The 27,003-nt window shown below is 49.9% G+C and overlaps 1 protein-coding gene across 3 annotated transcripts in view; it reads right to left on the bottom strand.

Annotated features, from left to right (window-relative positions):
• ZC3H4 (zinc finger CCCH-type containing 4) overlaps positions 1 to 27,003 on the bottom strand; it is a 282,668-nt gene that overhangs the window by 111,313 nt on the left and 144,352 nt on the right. For all 3 annotated transcript variants that reach the window (XM_030218219.1, XM_030218221.1, XM_030218220.1), the window contains exon 4: positions 21,937 to 22,165. In XM_030218219.1, the coding sequence (XP_030074079.1) occupies positions 21,937 to 22,165 (229 nt within the window). The remainder of the gene's footprint in view (positions 1 to 21,936; positions 22,166 to 27,003) is intronic.

The raw sequence follows: 27,003 nt of genomic DNA, 5'->3' as shown, positions 1-27,003 counted from the left end.
GCCTACTCCGGTGGGAATGCTCGTAAAGATCTGACAAGACTTGATTTGGGATGCGATCATGCCAGCCTGGTACGCCATTCTCCAAAAGAGGCTAAGGATGTATGCTCTGGCCCCGGGGGCGCCGAAGTAAGTTCTTAGAACTCCTATCTGTTCTGAGTGCAGAAGACTCAGGTGAAGATAGTAGTCCAGGACCTCTAGCTTCTGGGCATTGGGATTCACAATCTCCACTGTAATGTCAGATGACCATCATTGAACTGAACTAACTACTCAAACAGAGCAGCTCAGATCCAAACACGTCCGATATGGAGGCTACTATGGGTCGAGAAGTTGCCCCAGTAGGGTGCGAACACCCATACCAGAGGCAGCATCGGTGAAGGAGACCAGGTGAAAAGCCAGATGCCGCAGGAGGCGGTAGCACCCATGGCATCCAATGGTACCCATGGTCCCGAAGCCAAGGACAAAGTCTGGAAATGCAAGGGAATCAAAACCAGACTGCTAGACCATGGCACCGACGGTACCGATGATACACATGGTACCGATGATACACATGGTACCGATGGTACCCATGGTACTTGGTACCGATGATAGTCATGGTATCTGGTATCGATGGTACCCATGATACCTGGTACCGATGGTAGCCATGACATGTGGTACCAATGGTACCCATGATATCCGGCACCAACAGCACCGACGGTACCGATGGTACACATGGCACCTGGTACCAATGGCACCCATGGCACCGATGGTACCTGGTCATGATATCTGGTATCGATGGTACTCATGTGCCGACGGCATCCATGATACCTGATACCCATGTATCCACGGTACCGACGATACCTGATACTATGGTACCGATGGCAGTCATGATACTCGGTACCGATGGGCGATGATACCTGGTACCGATAGTCGATGGTGCCCATGATACCTGGTGCCGATGGTGCCCATGATTCCCGGTACCGACAGCACCCATGGCACCGATGACACTCGGCATCAACGGCACCCATGGTACCGATGATACCCGGTGCCGACGGGACCCATGGTACCGATGATACCCGGTACCGACGGGACCCATGACACCGACCATGGTACCAATGTAGTTGGTATCGATACTCCTCGGTACAGACGCACCGATGATATTCGGTACCGACAGTACCCATGGCACCGATGATACTCGGTACCGACGGCACTCATGGCACCGATGATACCCGGTACCGACAGCACCCATGGCACCGATGACACTCGGCATCGACGGCACCCATGGTACCGATGATACCCGGTGCCGACGGGACCCATGGTACCGATGATACCTGGTACCGACGTACCGGTGCATCGACGTCCAATGCCAGGATACCTCCATAACAGAGGGAGCAACGCTCTCGGCACCGACTGATATCTGAAGCCCGGATACCTCCATAACCGAGGGAGCAAAGCTCTGGGCATCTCCTTTGGGCATCCCTGGCAGAGTAGAATACGTCTCGTTTCTTTGAGACACTACTTGCGCTTCACAGGGAGATGATCCGGCCCAAGACACATCCGCCGATGCGCCCGAATGACCTGCCAAGCAGGAGGCGCCGAGGCAGGTGGAGACCTATTCGATGCATAACTATACCCAGCGTGCATCGGTCTCTGTCGGACTCCAGAATGATCTTCTTTGGGCATCCCTGGCAGAGTAGAATACGTCTCGTTTCTTTGAGACACTACTTGCGCTTCACAGGGAGATGATCCGGCCCAAGACACATCCTCCGATGCGCCCGAATGACCTGCAGAGCAGGAGGCGCCGAGGCGGGTGGAGACTCACTTCAAAGGTTACACCACTGATATTGTGTCACCAGGTTGCCCATTCAGTGGCTGACCAGGGATGCACCTGCTTAGGTTCCTGGTTTTTCCTGTGACATACACCTTTACCACTTGTTGGGGCTTAAAGACAGTGGTGTGCTGGAGCAGGCTGTCACAGCTCTGGAGAGCCATTTGTAAAGTTTTAATAAATGGATCCTAAAAATGTGGGCTTGTTTAGTTTGCTGGCTAGAGAGAGCCCACAGATAACAATATACCAGCACTTTCAAGAAAAAAGAAAAGAGAAGCTTATATGCTTTGTTCAGGCACAGCCCCTTGTGACTCTGGCAATTACTTAAATTTTTTCTTGCCTCAGGTACAAAAAATACCTGTATATATAAGCCACAATGAGCCTGCCATGAAAAGTACAAATGAAAAAATAAAAAAGAGATTTAACTCCGAAGACCTGAAGAAAACACGAAGCCCTAACGAACTCCGTGTCTCCTCAGACGCGGAAAAAGAAAAACTGAGGGGCGTGTCCGCACGGCGAGCGGGAAGAGGTGTGTGCACATGCGCAGTACGATCGCTCGCGCGACGGAACGCCGTAAAGAGATTTTGAGATTTTGCTTTAAAATTCTCCGGGGCCGACGTGGCGTCACCCACTTGTGAGAATATCAGCCTGCTTGTCTTTGGAGAAAATTCTTTATCTATGCTAATGATGTGAACTACTTATATCCACTGAAACAGATCTACTCATGGCTTTGAGTAAATTGACTACCAGTCTAATAATAACTTTGAAATGGGCAATAAAGAACAAACTCTTTCTGAACACAAGCAAAATAGAGACTTTGCGCATTTCTAACACAAGTAGACAGGTACTTCACTTCATAATATAATTTGGGAAATATGAACTCCCCCTAAAATCAAAGGTCAGGAATCTTACTGGGCTGCAAGCAGCATGATCACATAACTCCCTTCCTGTAAAAACTGCACTAGCTACCAGTACCTTACAGGGCCAAAGGTAAACTTCTATCTTTGATTTTTAAGGTCCTTGGACAAAATGGCCCAGAGTACCTAAGGAAAATGTTAGCCCTCTATACACCCTTCAGGCCTCTAAATTCCTTTCAGCAGCATCCTTGTCAAAATAAATCGCACAATGTGATACCTGCCAGTGAGACTTCTCAAGAGTAGCCCCTACACTCTAGAACTCACTCGCAGAAGAACTACTTCGGGAAGCAGGCTCTTTTCCTAGGCCTTTAACAAATGTGGCAACTGACCATCCACTCACTCCACATCTGGATTAGCTTGCCAACCACTCTATAACTTAGGTAAGCTCCTCATCTTATTCAACTGTATAGCGAATGCTACATACCTGTAGAAGGTATTTTCCGAGGACAGCAGGCTGATTGTTCTCACAAACCCGCCCACCTCCCCTTTGGAGTTGTGTCTTCCCTTGTCTTGTCTTGTCTTGATGGGTGACGTCCACGGTAGCCCCTCCAATCGGAAACTTCACTAGCAAAGGCCTTTGCTAGTCCTCGCGCGCCCATGCGCACCGCGCATGCACGGCCGTCTTCCCGCCCGAACCGGCTCGTGTTCATCAGTCCCGTATGTAGCAAGACAAGACAAGGGAAGACACAACTCCAAAGGGGAGGTGGGCGGGTTTGTGAGAACAATCAGCCTGCTGTCCTCGGAGAATACCTTCTACAGGTATGTAGCATTCGCTTTCTCCGAGGACAAGCAGGCTGCTTGTTCTCACTGATGGGGTATCCCTAGCCCCCAGGCTCACTCAAAACAATAAACATGGTCAATTGGGCCTCGCAACAGCGAGGACATAACTGAGATTGACCTAACAACTTATCCAACTAACTGAGAGTGTAGCCTGGAACAGAATAAACATGGGCCTAGTGGGGTGGAGTTGGATTCTAAACCCCGAACAGATTCTGAAGCACTGACTGCCCAAACTGACTGTCGCGTCGGGTATCCTGTTGCAGGCAGTAATGAGATGTGAATGTGTGGACAGATGACCACGTCACAGCTTTGCAGATCTCTTCAATAATGGCTGACTTCAAGTGGGCCACTGATGCAGCCATGGCTCTGACACTGTAGCCGTGACATGACCCTCAAGAGCCAGCCCAGCCTGGGCATAAGTGAAGGAAATGCAATTGGGCGGACTGTCTGTTGGGCTGTGTCCACTCCAGATAGAAGGCCAATGCTCTTTTGCAGTCCAATGTGTGCAGCTGACGTTCAGCAGGGCAGGAATGAGGACGGGGAAAAAATGTTGGCAAGACAATTGACTGGTTCAGATGGAACTCCGACACTACCTTCAGCAAGAACTTAGGGTGAGTGCCGAGGACTACTCTATTATGATGAAATTTGGTGTAAGGGGCCTGGGCTACCAGGGCCTGCAGCTCACTGACTCTATGAGCTGAAGTAACTGCCACCAAGAAAATGACCTTCCAGGTCAAGTACTTCAGATGGCAGGAGTTCAGTGGCTCAAAAGGAGGTTTCATCAGCTGGGTGAGAACGACATTGAGATCCCATGACACAGTAGGAGGTTTGACGGGGGGCTTTGACAAAAGCAAACCTATCATGACGAACAACTAAAGGCTGTCCTGAGATCGGCTTACCTTCCACACGGTAATGGTATGCACTGATTGCGCTAAGGTGAACCCTTACAGAGTTGGTCTTGAGACCAGACTCAGACAAGTGTAGAAGGTATTCAAGCAGGGTCTGTGTAGGACAAGAGCGAGGATCTAGGGCCTTGCTGTCACACAAGACGGAAAACCTCCAACATAAAAAGAAGTAACTCCTCTTAGTGGAATCTTTCCTGGAAGCAAGCAAGATACGGGAGACACCCTCTGACAGACCCAAAGAGGCAAAGTCTACGCTCTCAACATCCAGGCCGTGAGAGCCAGACACCGGAGGTTGGGATGCAGAAGCGCCCTTTCGTCCTGTGTGATGAGGGTCGGAAAACACTCCAATCTCCACGGTTCTTCGGAGGACAACTCCAGAAGAAGAGGGAACCAGATCTGAAGCGGCCAAAACGGAACAATCAGAATCATGGTGCCTCGGTCTTGCTTGAGTTTCAACAAAGTCTTCCCACCAGAGGTATGGGAGGATAAGCATACAGCAGACCTTCCCCCTAGTCCAGGAGGAAGGCATCCGATGCCAGTCTGCCGTGGGCCTGAAGTCTGGAACAGAACTGAGGGACTTTGTGGTTGGCTCGAGATGCAAAGAGATCTACCAAGGGGGTGCCCCACACCTGGAAGATCTGGCGCACTACTCTGGAGTTGAGCGACCACTAATGAGGTTGCATGATCCTGCTCAACCTGTCGGCCAGACTGTTGTTTACGCCTGCCAGATATGTGGCTTGGAGCAACATGCCGTGACGACAAGCCCAGAGCCACATGCTGACGGCTTCCTGACACAGGGGGCGAGATCCGGTGCCCCCCTGCTTGTTGATGTAATACATGGCAACCTGGTTGTCTGTCTGAATTTGGATAATTTGGTGGGACAGCCGATCTCTGAAAGCCTTCAGAGCGTTCCAGACCGCTCGTAACTCCAGGAGATTGATCTACAGATCGCATTCCTGGAGGGACCAGCTTCCTTGGGTGTGAAGCCCATCGACATGAGCTCCCCACCCCAGGAGAGACGCATCCGTAGTCAGCACTTTTTGTGGCTGAGGAATTTGGAAAGGACTTCCCAGAGTCAAATTGGACCAAATCGTCCACCAATACAGGGATTTGAGAAAACTCGTGGACAGGTGGATCACGTCTTCTAGATCCCCAGCAGCCTGAAACCACTGGGAAGCTAGGGTCCATTGAGCAGATCGCATGTCAAGGCGGGCCATGGGAGTCACATGAACTGTGGAGGCCATGTGGCCCAACAATCTCAACATCTGCCGAGCTGTGATCTGCTGGGACGCTCGCACCCGAGAGACGAGGGACAAGTTGTTGGCTCTCGTCTCTGGGAGATAGGCACGAGCCGTCCGAGAATCCAGCAGAGCTCCTATGAATTCGAGTCTTTGCACTGGGAGAAGGTGGGACTTTGGATAATTTATCACAAACCCCAGCAGCTCCAGGAGGCGAATAGTCATCTGCATGGACTGTAGAGCTCCTGCCTCGGATGTGTTCTTCACCAGCCAATCGTCGAGATAGGGGAAACACATGTACTTCCAGCCTGCAAAGCGCCGCTGCTATTACAGCCAGGCACTTCGTGAACACTCTGGGCGCAGAGGGAAGAAGGGTGCCCAGGGAAAGCATCCTGAACTTTCCTTGACTAGATATTTGTTCAGGGCCCTTAGGTCTAGGATGGGACGCATCCCCCCTGTTTTCTTTTCCACAAGGAAGTACCTGGAATAGAATCCCAGCCCTTCTTGCCCGGATGGCACGGGCTCGACTGCATTGGCGCTGAGAAGGGCGGAGAGTTCCTCTGCAAGTACCTGCTTGTGCTGGAAGCTGTAGGATTGAGCTCCCGGTGGGCAATTTGGAGGTTTCGATGCCAAATTGAGGGTGTATCCTTGCTGGACTATTTGAAGAACCCAACGGTCGGAGGTTATGAGAGGCCACCTTTGGTGGAAAACTTTCAACCTCCCCCCGACCGGCAGATCGCCCGGCACTGATACGTTGATGTCGGCTATGCTCTGCTGGAGCCAGTCAAAAGCTCGCCCCTTGCTTTTGCTGGGGAGCCGAGGGGCCTTGCTGAGGCGCACGCTGCTGACGAGAGCGAGCGCGCTGGGGCTTTGCCTGGGCCGCCGGCTGTCGAGAAGGAGGATTGTACCTACGCTTAAAAGAAGAGTAGGGAACAGTCTTCCTTCCCCCATAAAAACGTCTACCTGAGGAGGTAGATGCTGAAGGCTGCCGGCGGGAGAACTTGTCGAAAGCAGTATCCCGCTGGTGGAGCTGCTCTACCACCTGTTCGACTTTCTCTCCAAAAATGTTGTCCGCTTGGCAAGGGGAGTCCGCAATCCGCTGCTGGATCCTATTCTCCAGGTCGGAGGCACGCAGCCATGAGAGTCTGCGCATCACCACACCTTGAGCAGCGGCCCTGGACGCAACATCAAAGGTATCATATACCCCTCTGGCCAGGAATTTTCTGCATGCCTTCAGCTGCCTGACCACCTCCTGAAGTGGCTTGGCTTGCTCAGGAGGGAGCTTGTCCACCAAGCCCGCCAACTGCCGCACATTGTTCCGCATATGGATGCTCGTGTAGAGCTGGTAAGACTGAATTTTGGCCACGAGCATAGAAAAATGGTAGGCCTTCCTCCCAAAGGAGTCTAAGGTTCTAGAGTCCTTGCCCGGGGGCGCCGAAGCATGCTCCCTAGAACTCTTAGCCTTCTTTAGGGCCAGATCCACCACACCAGAGTCGTGAGGCAACTGAGTGCGCATCAGCTCTGGGTCCCCATGAATCCGGTACTGGGACTTGATCTTCTTGGGAATGTGGGGATTACTTAAAGGCTTGGTCCAGTTCGCCAGCAATGTCTTTTTTAGGACATGATGCATGGGTACTGTGGACGCTTCCTTAGGTGGAGAAGGATAGTCCAAGAGCTCAAACATTTCAGCCCTGGGTTCATCCTCCACAACCACTGGGAAGGGGATGGCCGTAGACATCTCCCGGACAAAGGCCGCAAAAGACAGACTCTCGGGAGGAGAAAGCTGCCTTTCAGGGGAGGGAGTGGGATCAGAAGGAAGGCCATCAGACTCCTCGTCAGAGAAATATCTGATGTCCTCCTCCTCCTCCCACGAGGCCTCACCATCGGTATCAGACACAAGTTCATGAACCTGTGTCTGAAGCTGTGCCCGACTCGACTCCGTGGAAACACGGCCACGGTGGGAGCGTCGAGAGGTAGACTCCCTCGCCAACACCGGCGAAGCTCCCTCCGCCGACGTCGTCAGGGAGCCTTCCTGGGAGGCGGCCGCAGTCGGTGCCGCTTGACGGAGACCTCACCTCGGGCAAGGGGCCAGCCGGCGCCTCACTCGACGGTACCGGTGGCGCAAGCACCCCCGGTACTGGAGGGGAAGGGCGCAACAGCTCTCCCAGGATCTCCGGGAGAACGGCCCGGAGACTCTCGTGCAGAGCGGCTGTGGAGAAAGACATGGAAGCCGATGCAGGCGTCGAAGTCAGAGTCTGTTCCGGGCGTGGAGGCTGCTCCGGGCTGTCCAAGGTGGAGCGCATCAACACCTCCTGAACAGAGGGTGAGCGGTCCTCCCGGTGCCGATGCCTACTGGGTGCCGACTCCCTCGGCGACCCAGAGCTCTCGGTACCGATGCGGGAAGGAGACCGGTGTCGATGCTTCTTTGATTTTTTTAAACGAAGCATGTCACCGGAGCTTCCCGGTACCGACGAGGAGGACGTAGAATCCAGCCGTCTCTTCCTCGGGGCCGAGGCCGAAGAAGGTCGGTCTCGGGGGGGCTGTACCGCAGGAGCCCTCAGGGTAGGGGGAGACCCACCCGAAGGCTCACCGCCACCAGCAGGGGAATGGACAGCCCTCACCTGCACTCCAGTCGAAGCACCACCGTCCGACGACATCAGCAACAGTGGAGGTCCCGGTACCACCGACGTCGACGCAGCCTTTCGATGCCTCGGTACCGACGATGCAGAGGGTCGATACCTCGATGCAGTCGATGCCGAGGTCGAAGGTCTTGATGCTGTCGACGTCGATGCACTCGATGCCTCCGGTGCTGTTGTCGACGAAGAGCCCGAGAACAACACGTTCCACTGGGCCAATCTCGCAACCTGAGTCCTCTTCTGTAAAAGAGCGCAAAGACTACAGGCCTGCGGGCGATGCCCAGCCCCCAGACACTGAAGACACGACGCGTGCCTATCAGTGAGCGAGATTACCCGGGCGCACTGGGTGCACTTCTTGAAGCCGCTGGGAGACTTCGATGACATGGGCGGAAAAATCACGCCGGCGAAATCAAAATTCGTAATGGCGACTAAGGGCAACAAAATTAGGGCGAGAGAAAAAACCCGTACCGAGGCCCCAAAAAAGGCCTACCCCGAAAGCAAAAGGAAACTTACGACGGGGAAACAAACTGGACACACGGGAAGGGACAAGACCGAGGTCTTCTCTTTTTTTTTTTTTTTTAGCAGCGAAATCGCGAAGACGCGCGAGGGTCAACTTCGAGGGGCACGAAACGGCGCAAATCACGACCGTTCCAAGCGCGGACAAAAGAAGACTGACAAACACGAGCAGGTTTGGGCGGGAAGACGGCCGCGCATGCGCGGTGCGCATGGGCGCGCGAGGACTAGCAAAGGCCTTTGCTAGTAAAGTTTCCGATTGGAGGGGCTGCCGTGGACGTCACCTATCAGTGAGAACAAGCAGCCTGCTTGTCCTCGGAGAAATATAATTTACCTGTAGTCTGGCCATCCTTCTATTTTATTTATTTGTTACATTTATATCCCACATTTTCCCACCAATTTGCAGGCTCAATGTGGCTTACATAATACCGTAAAGGCTTTCGCCAAGTCCGGTTGAGAAAGACATACAAGGTTATGTTGAGGTTGAATAGGTAGGTGCGATTCAGGCACAATGGGGACAAAAAGAGGGGAGGTTGTATATTGTCCAATCTGATCATTGGTTATGGCAAATTGGCATGTACATGCCAGTGTTAGTGCACCCAGATCAGGTGGGTTTTTATTGGGGGTCAGTTTGGATGGCATTTGACAGGTTTTGAATCTGATTCAGTGGGTTAATGTGAGCGAGACCCCATGGGCAGCAGTGGTGATATTTATCCCAATGCCTCTGTCCTATCTATATCTCTCAATTGCACTTTCCTCCTGAGCTGCCTAATAATATGTTTAATTGTAATGCACAAATAGCATGAGCATTATATCTATGTCTTCCAATGTGTGCCTATTAAAGTACTTCATTTGTATTGTGCTGACATGGTATCATATCTATATTATATGGTAAAATTATGTCTTACCTGATAATTTTCTTTCCTTTAATGCAACAGATGAATCCAAGAACTAGTGGGTTAAGTCCGCCTACCAGCAGGTGGAGATAGAGATAAACAAACTAAAGGCAGTGATGTCAGACGGCCAACTCCTTCCTCAGTTAGTATGTCATTTGTAAGCATTTGCCAAGGCCAAAAATATGAAACCAACAACAACCAGAAACCATCCTATGAAAAACAGAGAACCAAATAAGAACTTCAAAATAACTGCAACTTGATCCAGAAATCGGAATCCTTTCCATGTTCCCATATCTGTCTGAACTCTACAAAAGAGAACCTGGAAGGAAAAAAAACCACACTGCGTGGAAAATGTAAAAAAAAAAACCGTCGGCTGAACTAGGGAGGGATCCTGGATTCATCTGCTGTGTTAAAGGAAAGAAAATTATCAGGTAAGACATAATTTTACCTTCCTTGTCACTTGCAGCAGATGAATCCAGGAACTAGTGGGATGTACCAAAGAATTCCTTAAGCCGAAACTCCCCACGCCAACACTCCCACCCCAAAACTTGCATCCTCCCGAGCAGACACGTCTAGCCTGTGCTTCGCAAAAGTATGACGGGATGCTGCCTGACAAATCTCTTCTAGAGATAAGGCCTCCGCCTCCACCCAAGAAGCCGCCTGTGCCCGAGTAGAATGCGCCTTCAGGGCCACTGGAGACGCCCACCCTTGTAGCAGATACGCCGCTCCAATGGCTTCCCTAATCCAGCGAGCAATGGAAGCCTTAGAAGCCCCCGCACCTCTTTTCGATCCCGATAAGAGCACAAAAGAGATGAGCCGAGCGTCGAAACTCGTCAGAGATCTGCAAGTACCGAAACAAGGCTCTCCGCATGTCCAGGAAACGTAGCAAGGCAAACTCGCCCGGATAATCCTCTCTTCGGAAAGACGAAAGATAAACCGCCTGATTGACATGGAAAGCCGAAACCACTTTAGGTAGAATTGGCACCCCTGCTTCAGAAAACTGCAAAAAAGGATCTCTGCAAGACAAAGCCTGAATTTCAGAAATCCTCCTAGTCGAAGCAATGGCCACCAATAACACTGTCTTAAGTGTTAGATCCTTCTCAGAAACCTTATTCAATGGCTCAAACGGTGGGGCCTGGAGGGCTCGCAATTACCACATTCAAATGCCACGCTAGGCATGGCTGCCGCAGAGGAGGCCGAAGCCGAAGAGCCCCGCATAGGAAACGGACCACATCAGAGTGAGCTGCTAAAGAGGAATCGTCCAGTTTGCCCCTAAAACAAGCTAGCGCGGCAACCTGCACTCGAAGGGAATTATATGCCAATCCCTTTTGAAGACCATTCTGAAGGAACTCCAGAATAACCGGAATGTCCGCCCGAAAAGGCGATTCAGCACGCAAAGCACACCACAAAGCTTTCCACACTCGCGCGTACGCTGCTGAAGTAGACTGCTTCCGTGCCCCCAAAAGAGTGGCAATGACTGGTCCTGAAAATCCCTTCATCCTCAGCTGCCGCCTCTCAATAGCCAGGCCGTAAGACCAAAGCGGGAGGGATTTTCCATCTGAACTGGCCCTTGATACAGATCGGGAGTCACCGGAAGTCACAATGGTGGCTCTGAGAGTGCTCGAATGAGATCCGCATACCACGGCCGTCGGGGCCAGTCTGGGGCCACTAGAACGACCGGCCCCCGATGCCACCCTATGTGGAAAGAACTCTCCCTATCAGAGGCCACGGAGAAAAAACATACAGTAGCTGTTGTTCCGGCCATGGCTGAGAAGAGCGTCCAATCCTGCGGATCCTGGCTGCCGTTTGCGGCTGAAGAACTGGGGAACTTTGGCATTGCAAGCCATGGCCATGAGATCCATTACTGGTCTTCCCCAATGTTGACAGATCAGCCGAAAAATCGAGTCCAACAGTATCCATTCCGCTGAATCCAAAAGAGTCCAGCTGAGAAAATCCACTTGAACATTGTCTTGGCCCGCAATGTGTGCTGCCGACACTCTGAACATGCGCTTCCGCCCATACTAGAAGACGAGACGCTTCCACTGCCAAGGGAAGACTGTGAGTGCCCCCCTGCCGATTGATGTAGGCCACCGTCGTGGTGTTGTCCGAGAATACACGAACCGCTTGCCCCTGCAGAAGGTCCTGAAAACTCTGCAGCGCATTCACGACTGCTCGCAACTCCAGACAATTTATCGGCCAAGTCGCTTCGAGAGGGACCCACGATCCCTGGGCTACTTGATAAAGACAATGGGCTCCCCAGTCCGCAAGGCTGGCATCCGTCACGACTACCACCCAATTGGGAGATGCCAGAGAAACATCCTTCTACAAATTGGCTGACCGGAGCCACCACGCGAGACTGTCCCTGGCCCGGCTCGACCAAGGAAGGCGTCGTTGATAATCCAGCGACGTTGGCGACCATCTGCTCAAAAGGAAATTCTGAAGAGGCCGCATGTGAGCCCTTGCCCATGGAATGACCTCCAAGGTCGCCGTCATGGAACCGAGGAGCTGAACATAGTCCCACACTCGGGGAGCGCGACGACTCAATAAGGTCCATATCTGAGAAAGCAATCTGATCCTTCGCCCCTTGGGAAGAAACACCTTCCCCTGCTTCGTACTGAATTGCACTCCAAGATACTCCAGATTCTGAGTAGGAACCAGATGACTCTTGTCCATATTGACCACCCAATCTAAGGATTGCAACACCGCAATCACTCGGTCGGTGACCACTCGACTCTCCTCTGCTGTCGTCACCCGAATCAGCCAGTCGTCGAGATATGGATGCACTCGAATCCCCTCCTTCTGCAGGAACGCCGCCGCCACCACCACCACCACCATAACCTTGGAAAAAGTGCGTGGGGCAGTGGTCATTCCGAAAGGAAGGGCCCGAAACTGGAAGTGCTGACCCAGCACCGCAAATCTGAGAAAACTCTGATGGGGCTGCCAAATGGGAATGTGCAGGTAAGCTTCCCTCAAATCGAGAGCTGTCAAAAACTCGTCTGGTTGAACAGCAGCAATAACTGCCCTTAATGTCTTCATGTGGAAGTGATGAACCCACAAAGGTGAAATTAGGCTTTACCTGCTAATTTTCTTTCCTCTAGACCCTCCAGATTGGTCAAGACGCTTGGGTTATGCTCGCCTACCAGCAGAAGGAGACTGAGAACACTAACTTCAAACTATGTACATATAACCTGTGCCTAGCCATTTATCGTCAGTATACGCTTAGCAAAGCAGAAAAAACAAAACCTGAAACGAGAAACCCCAGTACCTGGAAAAACAATAGTCAAACACCAACAGTGTGCTTAAACAGACGGAACGTCAAAACATCCCGCTCTGTACTGTCTTAGAGTCAAAGAAATTCTCTCCGACCACACTAAACTTGAAAAGAATAGTCACAGCACAACACGGCTCAAAATCACTTCTGATAATAGACAGGGCGGGCTCTTGACCGGTCTGGAGGGTCTAGAGGAAAGAAAATTAGCAGGTAAGGCCTAATTTCACCTTCCTCATCAACCCTCCAGACCGGTCAAGACGCTTGGGAAGTACCAAAGCAGTAGAAACTTAAGGGTGGGACCCTCGAAAAGCAGAAGACAACACAGCCGCTCCAAACCGAGCATCCTCTTTTGCCTGAACATCCAGTCTGTAATGTTTCACAAAGGAATGGATGGATGACCACGCTGCTGCCTTACAAATATCCTGCGGAGGAATAAAACTACTTTCCGCCCAAGAAGCAGCTACCCCCCCGAGTAGAATGAGCCTTAAGTAAAGAGGGCACGGCACGGCGTTTCAACAAGTAAGCCGAAGCAATAGTCTCCTTCAACCACCTAGCTAGAGTAGCCTTGGAAGCCGCTGCCCCTTTCTTGGGACCTCCAAACAATTCGAACAACCTATCCGATGCTCGAAAATCCTGCGTTCTGCTGTCAGCCGCTTCTCTCGGCCGCGTAATTGTCTCTCTCCCTCATCCGTGCTGTCTGCTTCCGACTCCACACTCGTCAGTGCAGTTCGCTCTCACCGCCACACAGTTCCGCTAGCAAGGCGGTGCAACACAGTTCAGCTTGCCTGTCTTTTTAAACAAAGTTCTGCTAGTCAGGCTTTAAACACAGTTCAGCTAGCCAAGCTTTCCAACACTGCCCTCTTCAGCAAGGCCTCAAAACAGTTCAACTTAGCTAGGCTTTAAACACAGCCCAGCTTAGCCAGGCTTTCTCACAAAGTTCAGCTAGCCAAGCTTTCAAACACAGCCCTCATCAGCAAGGCCTCAAAACAGTTCAGCTTAGCTAGGCTTTTTACACAGCACAGCTTAGCCAGGCTTTAAAGATCCACCACCCTCATCTGTCAACACTTTACCTCTTGACATCCAAGGAAACTCCCGAATCTTACCTCTAAAACTAGACAAGGCAGAAACCTGCACTTTCAGGAAAGAGAGCGACAGCCCCCTCTCCAAACCATCCTGCAGAAAATCCAATACTTCCACCACCGAAGCACGCAAAGGGACATAGTCCCGCTCTTGACACCAATTCTCGAAGGTGCGCCACACCCGCACATACGCCAAGGAAGTAGACTTCTTGCGAGACCTCAACATCGTATCAATCACCCTGGCCGAAAAACCTCTCTTTCTCAACCGGTGCCTTTCAAGAGCCAAGCCGTAAGCAAGAACGGAGAGGGATCGGCCATCTCGATCGGCCCCTGAACCAATCACACCCGAGGCCCCAAGGGAATCGGATCCTGCACCAGCAACCGCATCAGATCTCCGTACCACGGACAACAAGGCCAAATGGGCGCTATCAGAACCACTAATCCCGAGTGATGACCGATCCGCTGCACCACGCAGCCCACCAGCGGCCACGGCGGAAACACGTAGAGCAACTGCTGAGTTGGCTACGGAAGCACCAACACGTCGATGCCCTCGGCTCGAGCATCCCTTCGACGACTGAAGAACCAAGAGACCTGCGCATTGTCGGCCGACGCTTTAAGATCCAACACCGGCCGACCCCACTGCAACACTATCCGCTCGAACACGGAGGGATGGAGAGCCCACTCTCCGGGATCCAACGTATGCCTGCTCAGATAATCCGCGCTCACATTGTCCACCCCTGCAACGTGTCCCGCCGAGAGACTCTGCAGATGAACTTCTGCCTATGACAGCAACTCCGTCGCCTCTACAGCTAACCTGGGACTCTTCGTTCCCCCCTGTCGATTTACATAAGCGACGGCCGTGGAATTGTCAGAAAGAACCCTGACTGCCTTGCTGTCTAGAAGACTCTGAAAGGACCGAAGAGCCAATCGAATTGCTCGCGTCTCCAGGAGATTGATGGACCAACTCACCTCCTCGGGCCACCTAACCCAGACAATGAGCCCCCCATCCTGACAGGCTCGCATCCGTGGTCAGCACCACCCAATGTGGAGTGTCCAGCGGCATGCCCTTCGCTAGATTCGGAGAGTGGAGCCACCAGCGAAGACTGCACAGAGCCTCCTCCGGCAGCGAGAGCCTCTCCTCCAAACTCTGAAACTGAGGAGACCAGCGAGACAACAACGCTACCTGCAATGGTCTCATGTGGGCCCTGGCCCAGGGCACTACCTCTATTGATGCCGCCATCAGACCCAGCACCTGAAGATACTCCCGCGCCGAAGGTGCCCTCTGAGCTACCGGATCTGAGTCTGTAGCTTGGAAATGCGAGGAGCTGTCAAAAACACCCGGCCTCTCTTCGTGTCGAAATGGACTCCCAAATACTCTAGGGACTGTGACGGAACGAGGTGACTCTTGGCCACATTGACAACCCAGCCGAGAGACTGCAAAAAGGTCACCACCCGGCCGGTGGCCTCCTCGCTCTCCGACTTTGACTTGGCCCAAATCAACCAGTCGTCTAGGTACTGATGGACCAAAATGCCCTGCAAACGCAGAGCAGCCGCCACCACTACCATGACCTTGGAAAAAGTGCGAGGAGCTGTTGCCAGGCCGAACGGAAGAGCACAAAACTGAAAATGTCTCCCCAACACCACAAAACAAAGAAAACGCTAGTGTGCCTCTAGGATGGGAATGTGCAAGTAAGCCTCCGTCAGATCTAAAGACGTCAGAAACTCTCCTTCCTGAACCGCTACAATGAATGAGCGTAACGTCTCCATTCGAAAGGAAGGAACCTTCAGAGCCGCATTGACCTTCTTGAGATCCAAAATGGGCCGAAAAGAATCCTCCTTTTTGGGGACCATGAAGTAAATGGAATAACAACCCGTTCCACGCTCTCCTGGAGGAACCGGAACTACCGCTCCTAAATCGACCAGACGCGACAGAGTCTCTTGCACTGCTCTCGCCTTGTGCCTTGAATGACAAGGAGAAATGAGAAAGAAATCGGGCAGAGGACCGTCGAACTCTAGCGCATATCCGTCTCGCACAATCTGCAGCACCCACTGATTTGACGTGATCTGGACCCACCTCTGGTAAAACAAGCGCAAACGAGCCCCCACACGAACCAGAGGTTGGGTCCCCAAACCATCATTGCGAAGGACGGGATGCACCGGTCATTCCCGTAGAGGAACCTCGCCCTCAACGGCGACCACTTCGAAAGGACTGAGTTCTCTGGAAAAAACGAACCCTAGTCCCACCAGAGGACCTGCCAGGCCGATATCGCCAAGCTTCCTGAAACCGGCCGCGCACCGCGGACCCCCTAGCAGCCTTAGGGCGAAGCTCTGGAAGTCGAGGAACCTTAGCATCACCAAGACCCCTCACCAACTTATCTAACTCTTCCCCAAAAAGCAAAGAACCTTTAAATGGAAGCGAACACAGCTTTGCCTTAGAAGCAGCATCAGCCACCCAGCCCCACAACCACAGGGCCTGACGAGCTGCCACCGCCAAGGTCATGTTCTTAGCCGAAGCCCATAACAAATCGTACAGCGCATCAGCCATGAAGGACGACCCCATCTCCAACTTCGCCAAATCTTGAACTAAAGAGGCCCTATCAGCCGGCGGGCTATCCAGAAGCCGCTCAGCCCAGCGGAAACACGCCCGGGCCACCAGACCTCCACAAACCGACGCCTGTAACGCTAAGGCAGACAAATCAAAACTCCGCTTGAGAAACGTCTCCAATTTCCTGTCCTGAGGGTCCCATCCACAGGAATAGCCGTAGCCTTAGTCACAGCGTCACCATGGCATCCATGGTCGGAGGCCGGAGGGAATCTCTATCCTCCTGCGGAAGCGGGTACAGCTTAGCCATGGCTCGAGCCACTTTACACTGATCTTCTGGCGAGTGCCACTCCTGGGTAATCATTTCTCTCAGATCCGCGTTCATAGGGAAAGTACGAGATACTCGCCGAATCCCCTTAACCAACGGATCCTGCTTCCCATCTGTCACCGGAGCTGCCGCCGCAAACTTGAGCGTCGACGACACCTGCTCAATAAGGTCCGTCAACTCATCCTGGTGAAAAATGCGAACCACCGAAGGGTCCTCCCCAGGCACAGCAAGCTCCTTATCATATCCAGCCAACGTCCCCTCATCCTCCTCCAGGGGACTAAAATCGCCCTCTGACTCCAGAAGAGAAAAACTTTCCAAGACCTCAGACCACTCTACACGTGGTCTCTTAACACTAGCCCCCCCCCCCCCCCGTCCCAAGACTAAGGGGCTTCAGCTCGCGTCGGCCCCCCCTGCCTGGCCTGGAATAGACTCCAAATAAAATCCGGCAGGAAACCCATCCGACCAAGAACGCCCCCCCCCCCAGAAAAACCCGACAACGGACTGCCTTGAGGTCCTCTGACCATCTCCGGGCCTTGCGGGGCCAAATCCAAAATGGGGGCAGTTCCTGCCAAAATTGGGACCGCCGCTGCACTGCTAGACTGAGGTGCTGCCAGTTCTGGAGGGCCAGACGCGGGTACCAGGTGGAAGACTTCGGTTCGCCACAAAAACGGCAGGAACCGCCAACACCTCGACGCGTACAAGATCTGCATCGAAGCGGCTTTCCTGACATCGCGTGCCTAAACGAACAGCTGACAGCACAAAAACTAACTCACCCGGAGCCAGAAAGAACAGCGCCCCAAATCAGCTGAACAGCTCCGGATCCCCGGAGTGCAGCTCCCGCAGCTCTCAACACCGTCTGGGCCTTCGAGCTCAGGTAGTCTTTTTTATTTATTTATTTTTTTTAACTTTACTGCAGCCTGAAATTGAGCCCTGCTGCTGCTAAAACTACTCGGCACTCAAGGCTGCAGCACAAAACTGCAGCCGAGGCACAAAGCTGCCCAAACGGGAGAGCCAGCTAGGGGGAGGGACCCGGCCACCCGGGTGTGACACCCCAAAGGGGACAATGGCAGGCCCCACCGGACCCACCAACCCCCAGCACACTAACGTATTCCAGGCACAGGGATATGATGCTAAAACAGACCAAAAGAAGCTCCCAATTAATCTCTTAATCCTACCAGACCGGGCAAGCTGCACAGGTTGCCTGTCTACCCTCTGCTGAGACTGAGAAAATACTGACGATAGATGGCTAGGCACAGGTTATATGTACATAGTTTGAAGTTAGTGTTCTCAGTCTCCCTCTGCTGGTAGGCGAGCATAACCCAAGCGTCTTGACCGGTCTGGAGGGTTGAGGAAAACTGGTTTACTTTTCTGAGATCGAGAATAGGCCGAAAAGCCCCTCCCTTCTTTGGAACCACAAAGAAGATGGGAGTACTGACCTGTGCACCTTTCGAGAGGAGGAACAGACACGATAGCCCATATCCTTAGCAGGTCTCGCAAACACTGCAGAACCGCTGTCCTCTTGGCCTGCGATACACAGCGGGACTCCAGAAAAAAGTCTGTGATGGGAGAGAAGAATTCTAGCTTGTAACCTTCCTGAGCCCCTACGTCAAGCCCCCTCCCTGCCCATCTTCAAGTCTCTGCTTAAAGCCCACCTCTTCAATGCTGCCTTCGGCACCTAACTCTTACCTTCAAGATATCCGGACTGCCCCAAATTGACTGCCCCCATCGTATCGTCTACTCACTTGTCCTTTAGATTGTAAGCTCTTTGAGCAGGGCCTGTCCTTTTATGTTAAATTGTACAGCGCTGCGTAACCCTAGTAGCGCTTTAGAAATGTTAAGTAGTAATAGTAGTAACCTTCTCACACCACATCGAGGACCCCCTGGTCCGAAGTAATTCTGGCCCACTCTGGAAGAAACAGAGAAAGCTCACCACCGATCTGCTCTCCTCCCGAGTGGACCTGCGCCCCATCATTGGGAGGCCTGAGGAGCCCCCTGACGAGAGGGTGGTCCAGCCAGATGTTTCTCGTTGCGAAAGGAAGAACGCTGCCCAAAACAAGGACGCTGAAAGGCTGCGTTGGACCGCCCCGGGTGATACCGGTGCGTCTCTCTGAAATGTGACCTCGAGGCTCCTTTCTAGGTCTTCCCCAAAAAGCAATTTCCCTCAGAGAGGCACTTTAATGAACCGTTGCTTAGATGCCATATCTGCAGCCCAATGACGGAGCGACAGAAGACGCCGAGAGGAAACAGTCAAGGCCATGAGTTTGGCCAAAGCACGGACCAAATCATACAAGGCATCCACCAAGTACGCCAGCCCAATATCCATCAGCGACATCTGAGGAGTTCCCGACATATCAGACTCAGAAATCGAATCCATGACAGAATGTAGCCAACTGAGACAAGCTCTAGCCGCATAAGAACTACAAACAGAAGCTTGAAGTGTCAAAGCAGCCACCTCAAAGGCACGTTTTAAAGAGGCCTCTAGCCATCTGTCTTGCATATCCTTAAGTGCCACACCACCTCCCACTGGAAGAGTAGTCTTCTTAGTGACCGTCGTCACCAAGGCATCCACTCTAGGTAGAGCAAACTGCTCTAAACGGTCCACTGAAACCGGATACAGCCTGGCCATAGCCCTGGCTACTTTCAGCCTCCCATCCGGATCTGCCCACTGGGCCGAAATCAACTCTTCAATAGCTTCATGTACCAGAAAGGCCTTAGAAGGTCTAGTACTAGCCATCTTGGGGTTGACCGCCTGAGAAGCTGCAACCTCAGGGTCCTCTATATTCAGGGCTTCCAGCGCCTGAGAGATAAAGGAGGACAACTCCTCCTTATGGAAAATCCTCACGGCGGAAGAGTCCTCCGGTTGGTCAGTGAGGACACCGTCCTTCACATCCTCTACCCCCTCTGCTCCAAGAGAGCCACCACGGAGGAAGCTGCAGGCGACCGTATGCAGGACCCCTCCTCAGATCCCAAAGAAAGCCTAGGCTTTTTAAGGGAGGAGAAATCCTCTGGGGAAAACCCCAAAATCTCTTGGTTACCCCCAGAACCCCTGAGAGAATCAAAGGCCGAAGCTGTCGCAGCTGCGTGAGGGGGGGGGGGGGGGGGGGGGGAAGGCCCTTTTCAACAAAAACGCCTGATGGAGTAGCAAACTAAAGTCTGGCGAAAATCCCTCCCCCACAACGGAGGTCACAGCCATGGCACCTGCACCACTGCCCACAGTGCCTGACGCCCCCCCCCCCCCCCCGAACTCCCCTACCAGCGGAGAAGAAGCTTTGCCCAAAACCGCTACCGGAGCCGGCTCCGTGACCAATCGTAACATGGCACGAGAATCGCCAGGCTCCGGGCGGGAAAGCACGCTTTCGGGGGGGGGGGGGGGCACTGCTCAGTTGAGTCCCGCCAAATCAGCGCACCCCGCGCTGGAAAGGCCCACCGCCGAATGCTGTTTCCCGCATCATGGAACAGCGTTTTAGTGCCTCCACTGCCATCGCCCGCCCCCGAACAGGAACCCAGCTGGACTTACCCCGGACCGTGAAAGCGCGGGAACTGACAGCTGAGCTGAAGAAAAAAACTTTCCGACTCCACTTCGAGGCAGGCTCAGACAAGCAGTTAACAGAAAACAGGACTCGGACAGCAGTAACACAAATCTGCTCTCAGCAAAAACACACTTCCCTGTGCTTCTGTGTTTCTCTTTTAAACAAATTCTATGGTTCCTTTTTTTTTTTTTTTTTTTTTAGTGAGGAGGCAGAAACAAACAGGGAAAGAAAGGAACAGCAAAAGCCTGTTCAGAGGGAATATGAAGTGCAGCAGGGACCCAGCAACTGTGTATGCTGCCAAAGAGGACAGCACCAGTCCGCCACCCCCGGCTCAAACTGGCCACCAGCCCAGGAGCACCCTCAGAGACCTTGGGCCCAGGAGCTGAAGAAAAAGCCGTCCACCACCTGCTGAGATAGAGGCATACTAATGAGGATGGAGCTGGCCATCTGACATCACTGCCTTTAGTTTGTTTATCTCTATCTCCACCTGCTGGTAGGCGGACTTAACGCACTAGTTCCTGGATTCATCTGCTGCAAGTGACAAGGAAGAATGTCTTTCCATGCTGCCTATTATGGTATCATTTGTATTGTGCTGTCATTTGTCGTATTTCTGTTATATGATTGCTCTATGTTTTTCCTATCACTAGGATTCAATTTGCCATCCCCAAGTTTACCTAACTGATTGCATTTATGCTTATATTTGGTCATTTTACTATTGTTATACTGTTAACAAAATTGTAAGTTTTATGTCCTGTTGTACCTGCTATACACCACCTTCAGTGAATCTTTCCATAAAGTGGTTAATAAAGGCAAAGGTAATCTCTGTATGCAAGTACCAAGTTGTGAACGACTTCTGGGGGGTTACCACTTGGGTGACAGTTTCTTGGCAGACTATTACTTGGGTGGTTTGCCATTGCCTTCTCCAGACAACTTTACCTCCTGGATAAGCCCAGGTACTCATTTACTGACTAAAAGTGGATGGAAGGCTGAGTTGGCTACAGGCTAGCTACCTGACAGAAATCCCAGTGCAAGTTTTGAACTCAGGCATGGGCACAGTAGGCAAGCAATCTATTGAATGCACTACAAGGCCTCCTTAAAGGCAATTAATAAATCCCAATGAACGAATGAATGAATGAATGAATGAATACATAAACAAGAAGCAGCTAAAAGAATTCCACTACAAAACTCAAGTATAATCATCAGTTTAACTACACCCTGAAGTCATAAACTCTGGTCCACAAGTGGTAAAATACTAATAAAGATTTTAGGCTAACCATGACAAATCAATCTTATTTGAACATTAATTCTGGAGATGAAGGAACCCTGCAGTGTTTACATGAAGGAATTTATGCTTGCTATGTGCATGGTAAGAGTGGCCAAATCATAATGTTTGGAAAACAGGACCTGGTTTCCAGCACAAATGAAACACAAACTTATGTTTTTGCTTGATCTAATTCTGACACTAAGCATTCATTTTTTAGTAGATCTTGACCTTACCTCTCCCTCTGCTGGTACCTTCCTTGGCTCTTCTATACTGGTTCAGCTCTTTTGTAAAGTCGTCATAGTCTTCTTTCCCCATTTCCTCCTCCTCCTCGCCTTCATACTCGCCATATTGGTCCCCCTCATATTCCTCATACATGCCATAGCCCTTGCTGTCCATGGAAGAATAACCCTTCTTCGTTAATGGGGCACCGTGCGGTGGGGGAGGAGGGTATTGCTGGTGGGACTTTGAAAATAAAGAAAAACAAATTCTGAGGTCAAAGTCTTCTATTATATTCAAAAGAAATCACGAATGAAGCTAGGTTCTGAGCTTGAAGACCACATTAGATCTAAAGATGAAAGTTAACATCGCATAATAGGCTGAATAGAATACCCATTGATCAAGAATCAACTCATGGCCCGAAGTCAAGCAGGGTCTGTGGTATTGCAGGAGAAGGAAAAATGGGCAGTGAGAGAGGTCCGGCAGCTGTTATCTACTATCATACTCAGTGTTACAGACTACCTCATCTATTGCACATCTATGGCTGGTATTAATCACTTGTTATAAAACAGAAGAAGGAATCTCTGCTCTGTTAACTGGTTGCTGAAGATTCTAACTAGTACAAACATCCTACAGCACATCATTATGGGTTAGATGCCAACATTTTGAAAGCAAAATAATAAATTATTCCAGGTATACAGTGTGTGGGATATTAGTACCTTTTAAGTGAGTGAACCTTGCCCATAATTTACAACACCTTGCATAACACTGCGTATAGGGTTAGCGCTATGTAAAAAGTTTTTAAAAATCATGGCTCAGAAATCACACTTTTTTTTTTAATGAAAAGAGAGGAAACAAAGACCTTTTAAAATTTTTTTTATTTATAAGTTTGAAATATACAATCAAGTAATACATAAACTTGTACAGAGAGCTGAATTAGGAAAAGATTAGGAATACAATCCCGATCCCTATACAATACCCAAGAAATAAATTTAAACTTAACAGAAATACCAGCTAGGACTGAATTTATTTATTTATTTGTTGCATTTGTATCCCATATTTTCCCACCTATTTGCAGGCTCAATGTGGCTTACATTATGCCGTAGTGGCGATCGCCATTATTGGAATGAAAAATACAGAGTGGTATTGCATTAAAGTTCATAAATGATAGAGTACTTTAAGCAGTCAGGTATAGAGAGTTAATTTCCGGATTGAGAAATAAAGTGATACTGCGTTAAAGTTCAATGGTGACAGAGTAAATGAAGCAATCAAGTATCGAGGGTTCAGTTTTGTCTAGTTCTGGTATAAGTTTCGTTATCTGGAATTTAGGATAGATCATTGTGGTATGCCTTTTTGAACAGGTTGGTTTTTAGTGATCAGTCTGTTATGACTGTTGGAAGGGGTTGGGGGAACGGGCAGGGGATAGGGAAACCTTGTGGGGCCCTTATCCAGGTATGTGGGCAGCTCCTTGAAGTCACCTAGGTGTGCTAAAATTCAGTGGCAGTATCCAAATAACTAAGCAGACATTGTTAAAACTACATTTTATGTGGTCCTTCTTGCCCAGTTGGTTATCTGAATGGGCCCCGGGCAGAAAAACTGAGATGGGCCACCATTTCTCCCAAGGTGGTGGGGAGCAGGGGGAGAAGACACCCTTCCAGAGCTCTGGTAAACAAACCCTGCAAAAAACAAACCTATCACAGTACTGAAAATTGAAATACAGTTTCCCAAAGTTGACATATTACAATTCATAAATTCAGAAACAAAAAATATATTTTTTTTCTACTTTTGATGTTCAAGCATGGATTTGGGCCCCGAGTCTCCTGATTTTCTGTTTTTCTTAACTCTTTCCAGGGTCTCCTGTCCTTTGACATTTCTTCTCTATGTCCATTATCCATCTTTCCTCTGCATCCTGTCCAACATCTTCCTTCTGTGTCCATGTCCCTATCCCCCAAGTTCACTATCTCTTCTGTGTTCCTATCTTAATCTGTCCAGCAACCCCCCCTGTGTTGCTGTCCCTCCCATTGTATCCAGTATCATCCTTTTGTGTCCATGCTCCATCCATGCCCAACAACTTTTCTCCGTCTCCCTCTCCATGTGTTTCTCTTCTCTCTTCCTTTCTTCCTGCAACCCCCAGCCATGACCTCCCCCCTCCATGCTCTAGCGTCTCTTCTCTCCCCTCCTCCTTGGTCCATGGGATATCTTTCTATCCCTCCCTCTTTGGTCCAGGGTGTCTCTCTCTCTTCCCTCTGCTTCTCCCCTCTTTCCTCCAAGATGTCTCTCTCTCTCTCTCTGCTACAGAGGCTCCGCTAGCTTCCAGTGAATCTACAGTAATCTGAAGCCACGAGCAAACAGGAAAAACCTCCACGCAGTAATCTCACCAGAAGTTAATCCAACAGAAAGTTTGACTCCAGGAAGATAATATGCTCGAACTATAAATGGTATAAAAGACCATTTTTCATGATAACACTTCTAAACAATGCAGCTGTAGTATTTTCTTCAGAGATTTCTTCACAACTTGGGGAAGTTTAAAAAACGCAAATTGCAACATCTCATAAAGTTTTCTAAAGTTTTCATTTTAAACTTTACCCTAGGAACACATTGAGCCTGCAAAAAGGTGGGATAATGTGGGGTACAAATACAATAAATAATAATAATAATAATAATATTCTTAATACAGGAAGAATGAACAGCTTGCAATTGAGAAATAGCCAGTTGTTGACCTAACTCTCTGCATGCAGCAGTAGTTAATTCCAACAAACAAAATTCATTTAGGGTCATTCTAGACGCCAAACTTTTGAGGGGCCATATCTTTTATCATCAGGAGAACAGTCCTGGCTAAATCAGAGAATGATAGCCAAAATTATTCCATTGACATCTCCACTGCCTTAATCAACAAACAGAAGAAATGGACAGAGATTTAATTGAAGACATTCAAAATATAATTGTGAAAGGGGAAGTACTATTAATAGGTGATTTTAATATGCCAGATGCTGATTGGAGTATCCCTATTATGGGGTCTTTTAGAAGTAGGGAGATCCTAGATACTCTATATGGGGAACTATTCCAGCAGTAGATAATGGAACCCATGCAGGAAGAGGCCATACTGGATTTATTAATGGGGTATTTTTGATGTTATAGTAGATGATGATCACCAGATGGTGTAGTTTAATATTAAGATAGGTGTGGAGATAGTGTGGAGGTTCTAGACTTTAAAAAAACCTAACTTTGTACAGATGGGGGATTACCTCAAGGAACTGCTGCCTGGATGTGAACATCTGGAAGAAGTTAGAAAGCAGTGGGCAAAACTGAAAGGGCAGCAAACCTTTTTGTAAGAAAGTAAATGAAAGTAAGAGGAAAAGGAGGCCACTTTGGTTCTCAAAAGTAGTAGCTGAAAACGAAGGAAAAAGAGGTTAGCCTTTATAAACTACAAGCAATATAGAAGCTGGTAAAGATAAGGCAAAATCGCTTAACAAATATTTCTGTTCTGTGTTCACAGCTGAAGGGAAGGGAGCAGGACTGTAGAGGACAAATACAAATAGGAATGGAGGAGTGGTAGTCCCTGAATGATCTTCAGAGGACTGTGTTTGTGAGGAGCTGGCTACATTAAAGGTGGACAAAGCAATGGGGCTGAGGGTACTGACGGAACTGGCTGACCTTTTTAATGTTTCTCTAAAATTGGGAGTGGTCCCAGAGGAATGAAGAAGAGCAGATGTGGTCCCTCTCCACAAAAGCAGAAGGAAGAAGTTGTGAACTACAGGCTGACTTCTGTGGTAAGTAAATGAATGGGAATGTTTTTAAAACAACTAATAGTAACGTTTTTGGAATCCAGTGGATTCCGAGGTAACATGGTTTCACTAGAGGCAGGTCATGTCAAACAAATCTGACTATTTTTTTGACTGGGTGACCAGAAAGTTGGATTGAGGAAGAGTGCTAGATGTGGTGTATCTAGATTTTAGCAAAGCCTTTGACACAGTTCTGCATAGATAACTAATAAATAAACTGAGTGCCCTCAGTATGGGCCCTAAAGTAAGTGACTGGGTTGGGAGCTGGTTGAGTGGAAGATGACACAGGGTAGTGGTAAATGGAGCTCATTCTGAGGAAAAGAATGTTACCAGTGGTGTGCCACAAAGTTCAGCTCTTGAGACGGTTCTTTTTAACATTTTTGTAAGTGATATTGCTGAAGGGCTGTCTGGTAAATTTTGCCTCTTTGTGGATACCAAAATCTGCAACAGGTTAGACACACTTGACGATGTGGATTTATTTTTTATTTTATTTAGATTTTGCTCACACCTTTTTCAGTAGTAGCTCAAGGTGAGTTACATTCAGGTACACTGAATATTTCTCTGTCCCAGGAGGGCTCACAATCTTTGTACCTGAGGCAATGGAGGGTTAAGTGACTTGCCCAAGAACACAAGCAGCAGCAGTGGGATTTGAACCGGCCGCCTCTGGATTGCAATACCGGTGTTCTAACCACTAGGCCACTCCTCCACTCCACGGATAACATGAAGAAGGACTTAGTGAAGTTAGAGGTATGGTTTGGAATTTGATAGCTAAAATTTAATGCTAAAAATAATGTAGGGTCATGCATTTGGGCTGCAAAAACCTCCTTCCTTGGTCCATGTCTCTCTCTCTCTCTCCCAGGGCCCAGTTTATGGGTGAAGAACGTTTGTGCACGAAAGAGGAGTAGGACTTGGGTGTGATCATACGTGATGACCTTAAGGTGGACAAACAGGTAGAAAAGGTGACAGCGAAAGCTAGAAGGATGCTTGGATGCATAAGGAGAGGAATGGCCAGTAGGAAAAACGAGGTGATGAGGTCCCTTGTATAAGACTCTGGTGAGACCTCATTTAGAATATTGTGTACAATTCTGGAGACCACTCTTTCAAAAAGATATAAACAGGATGGAATTGGTCCAAAGAGCAACTCCTAAAATGTTCAGTGGTCTTTGTCATAAAGTGTATGGGGACAGACTTAAGAATCTCAATATGTATATTTTGGAAGAAAGACAGGAGAAATGATGGAAAAATTATGTTCTTACCTGATAATTTTCTTTCCTTTAATCATACCAAACCAGTTCAGATCAA

The sequence above is a fragment of the Microcaecilia unicolor genome, chromosome 11 (genome assembly GCF_901765095.1).
Source record: "Microcaecilia unicolor chromosome 11, aMicUni1.1, whole genome shotgun sequence".
Lineage (NCBI taxonomy): Eukaryota > Metazoa > Chordata > Amphibia > Gymnophiona > Siphonopidae > Microcaecilia > Microcaecilia unicolor.
This window is presented reverse-complemented; position numbering and strand designations above follow the sequence as displayed.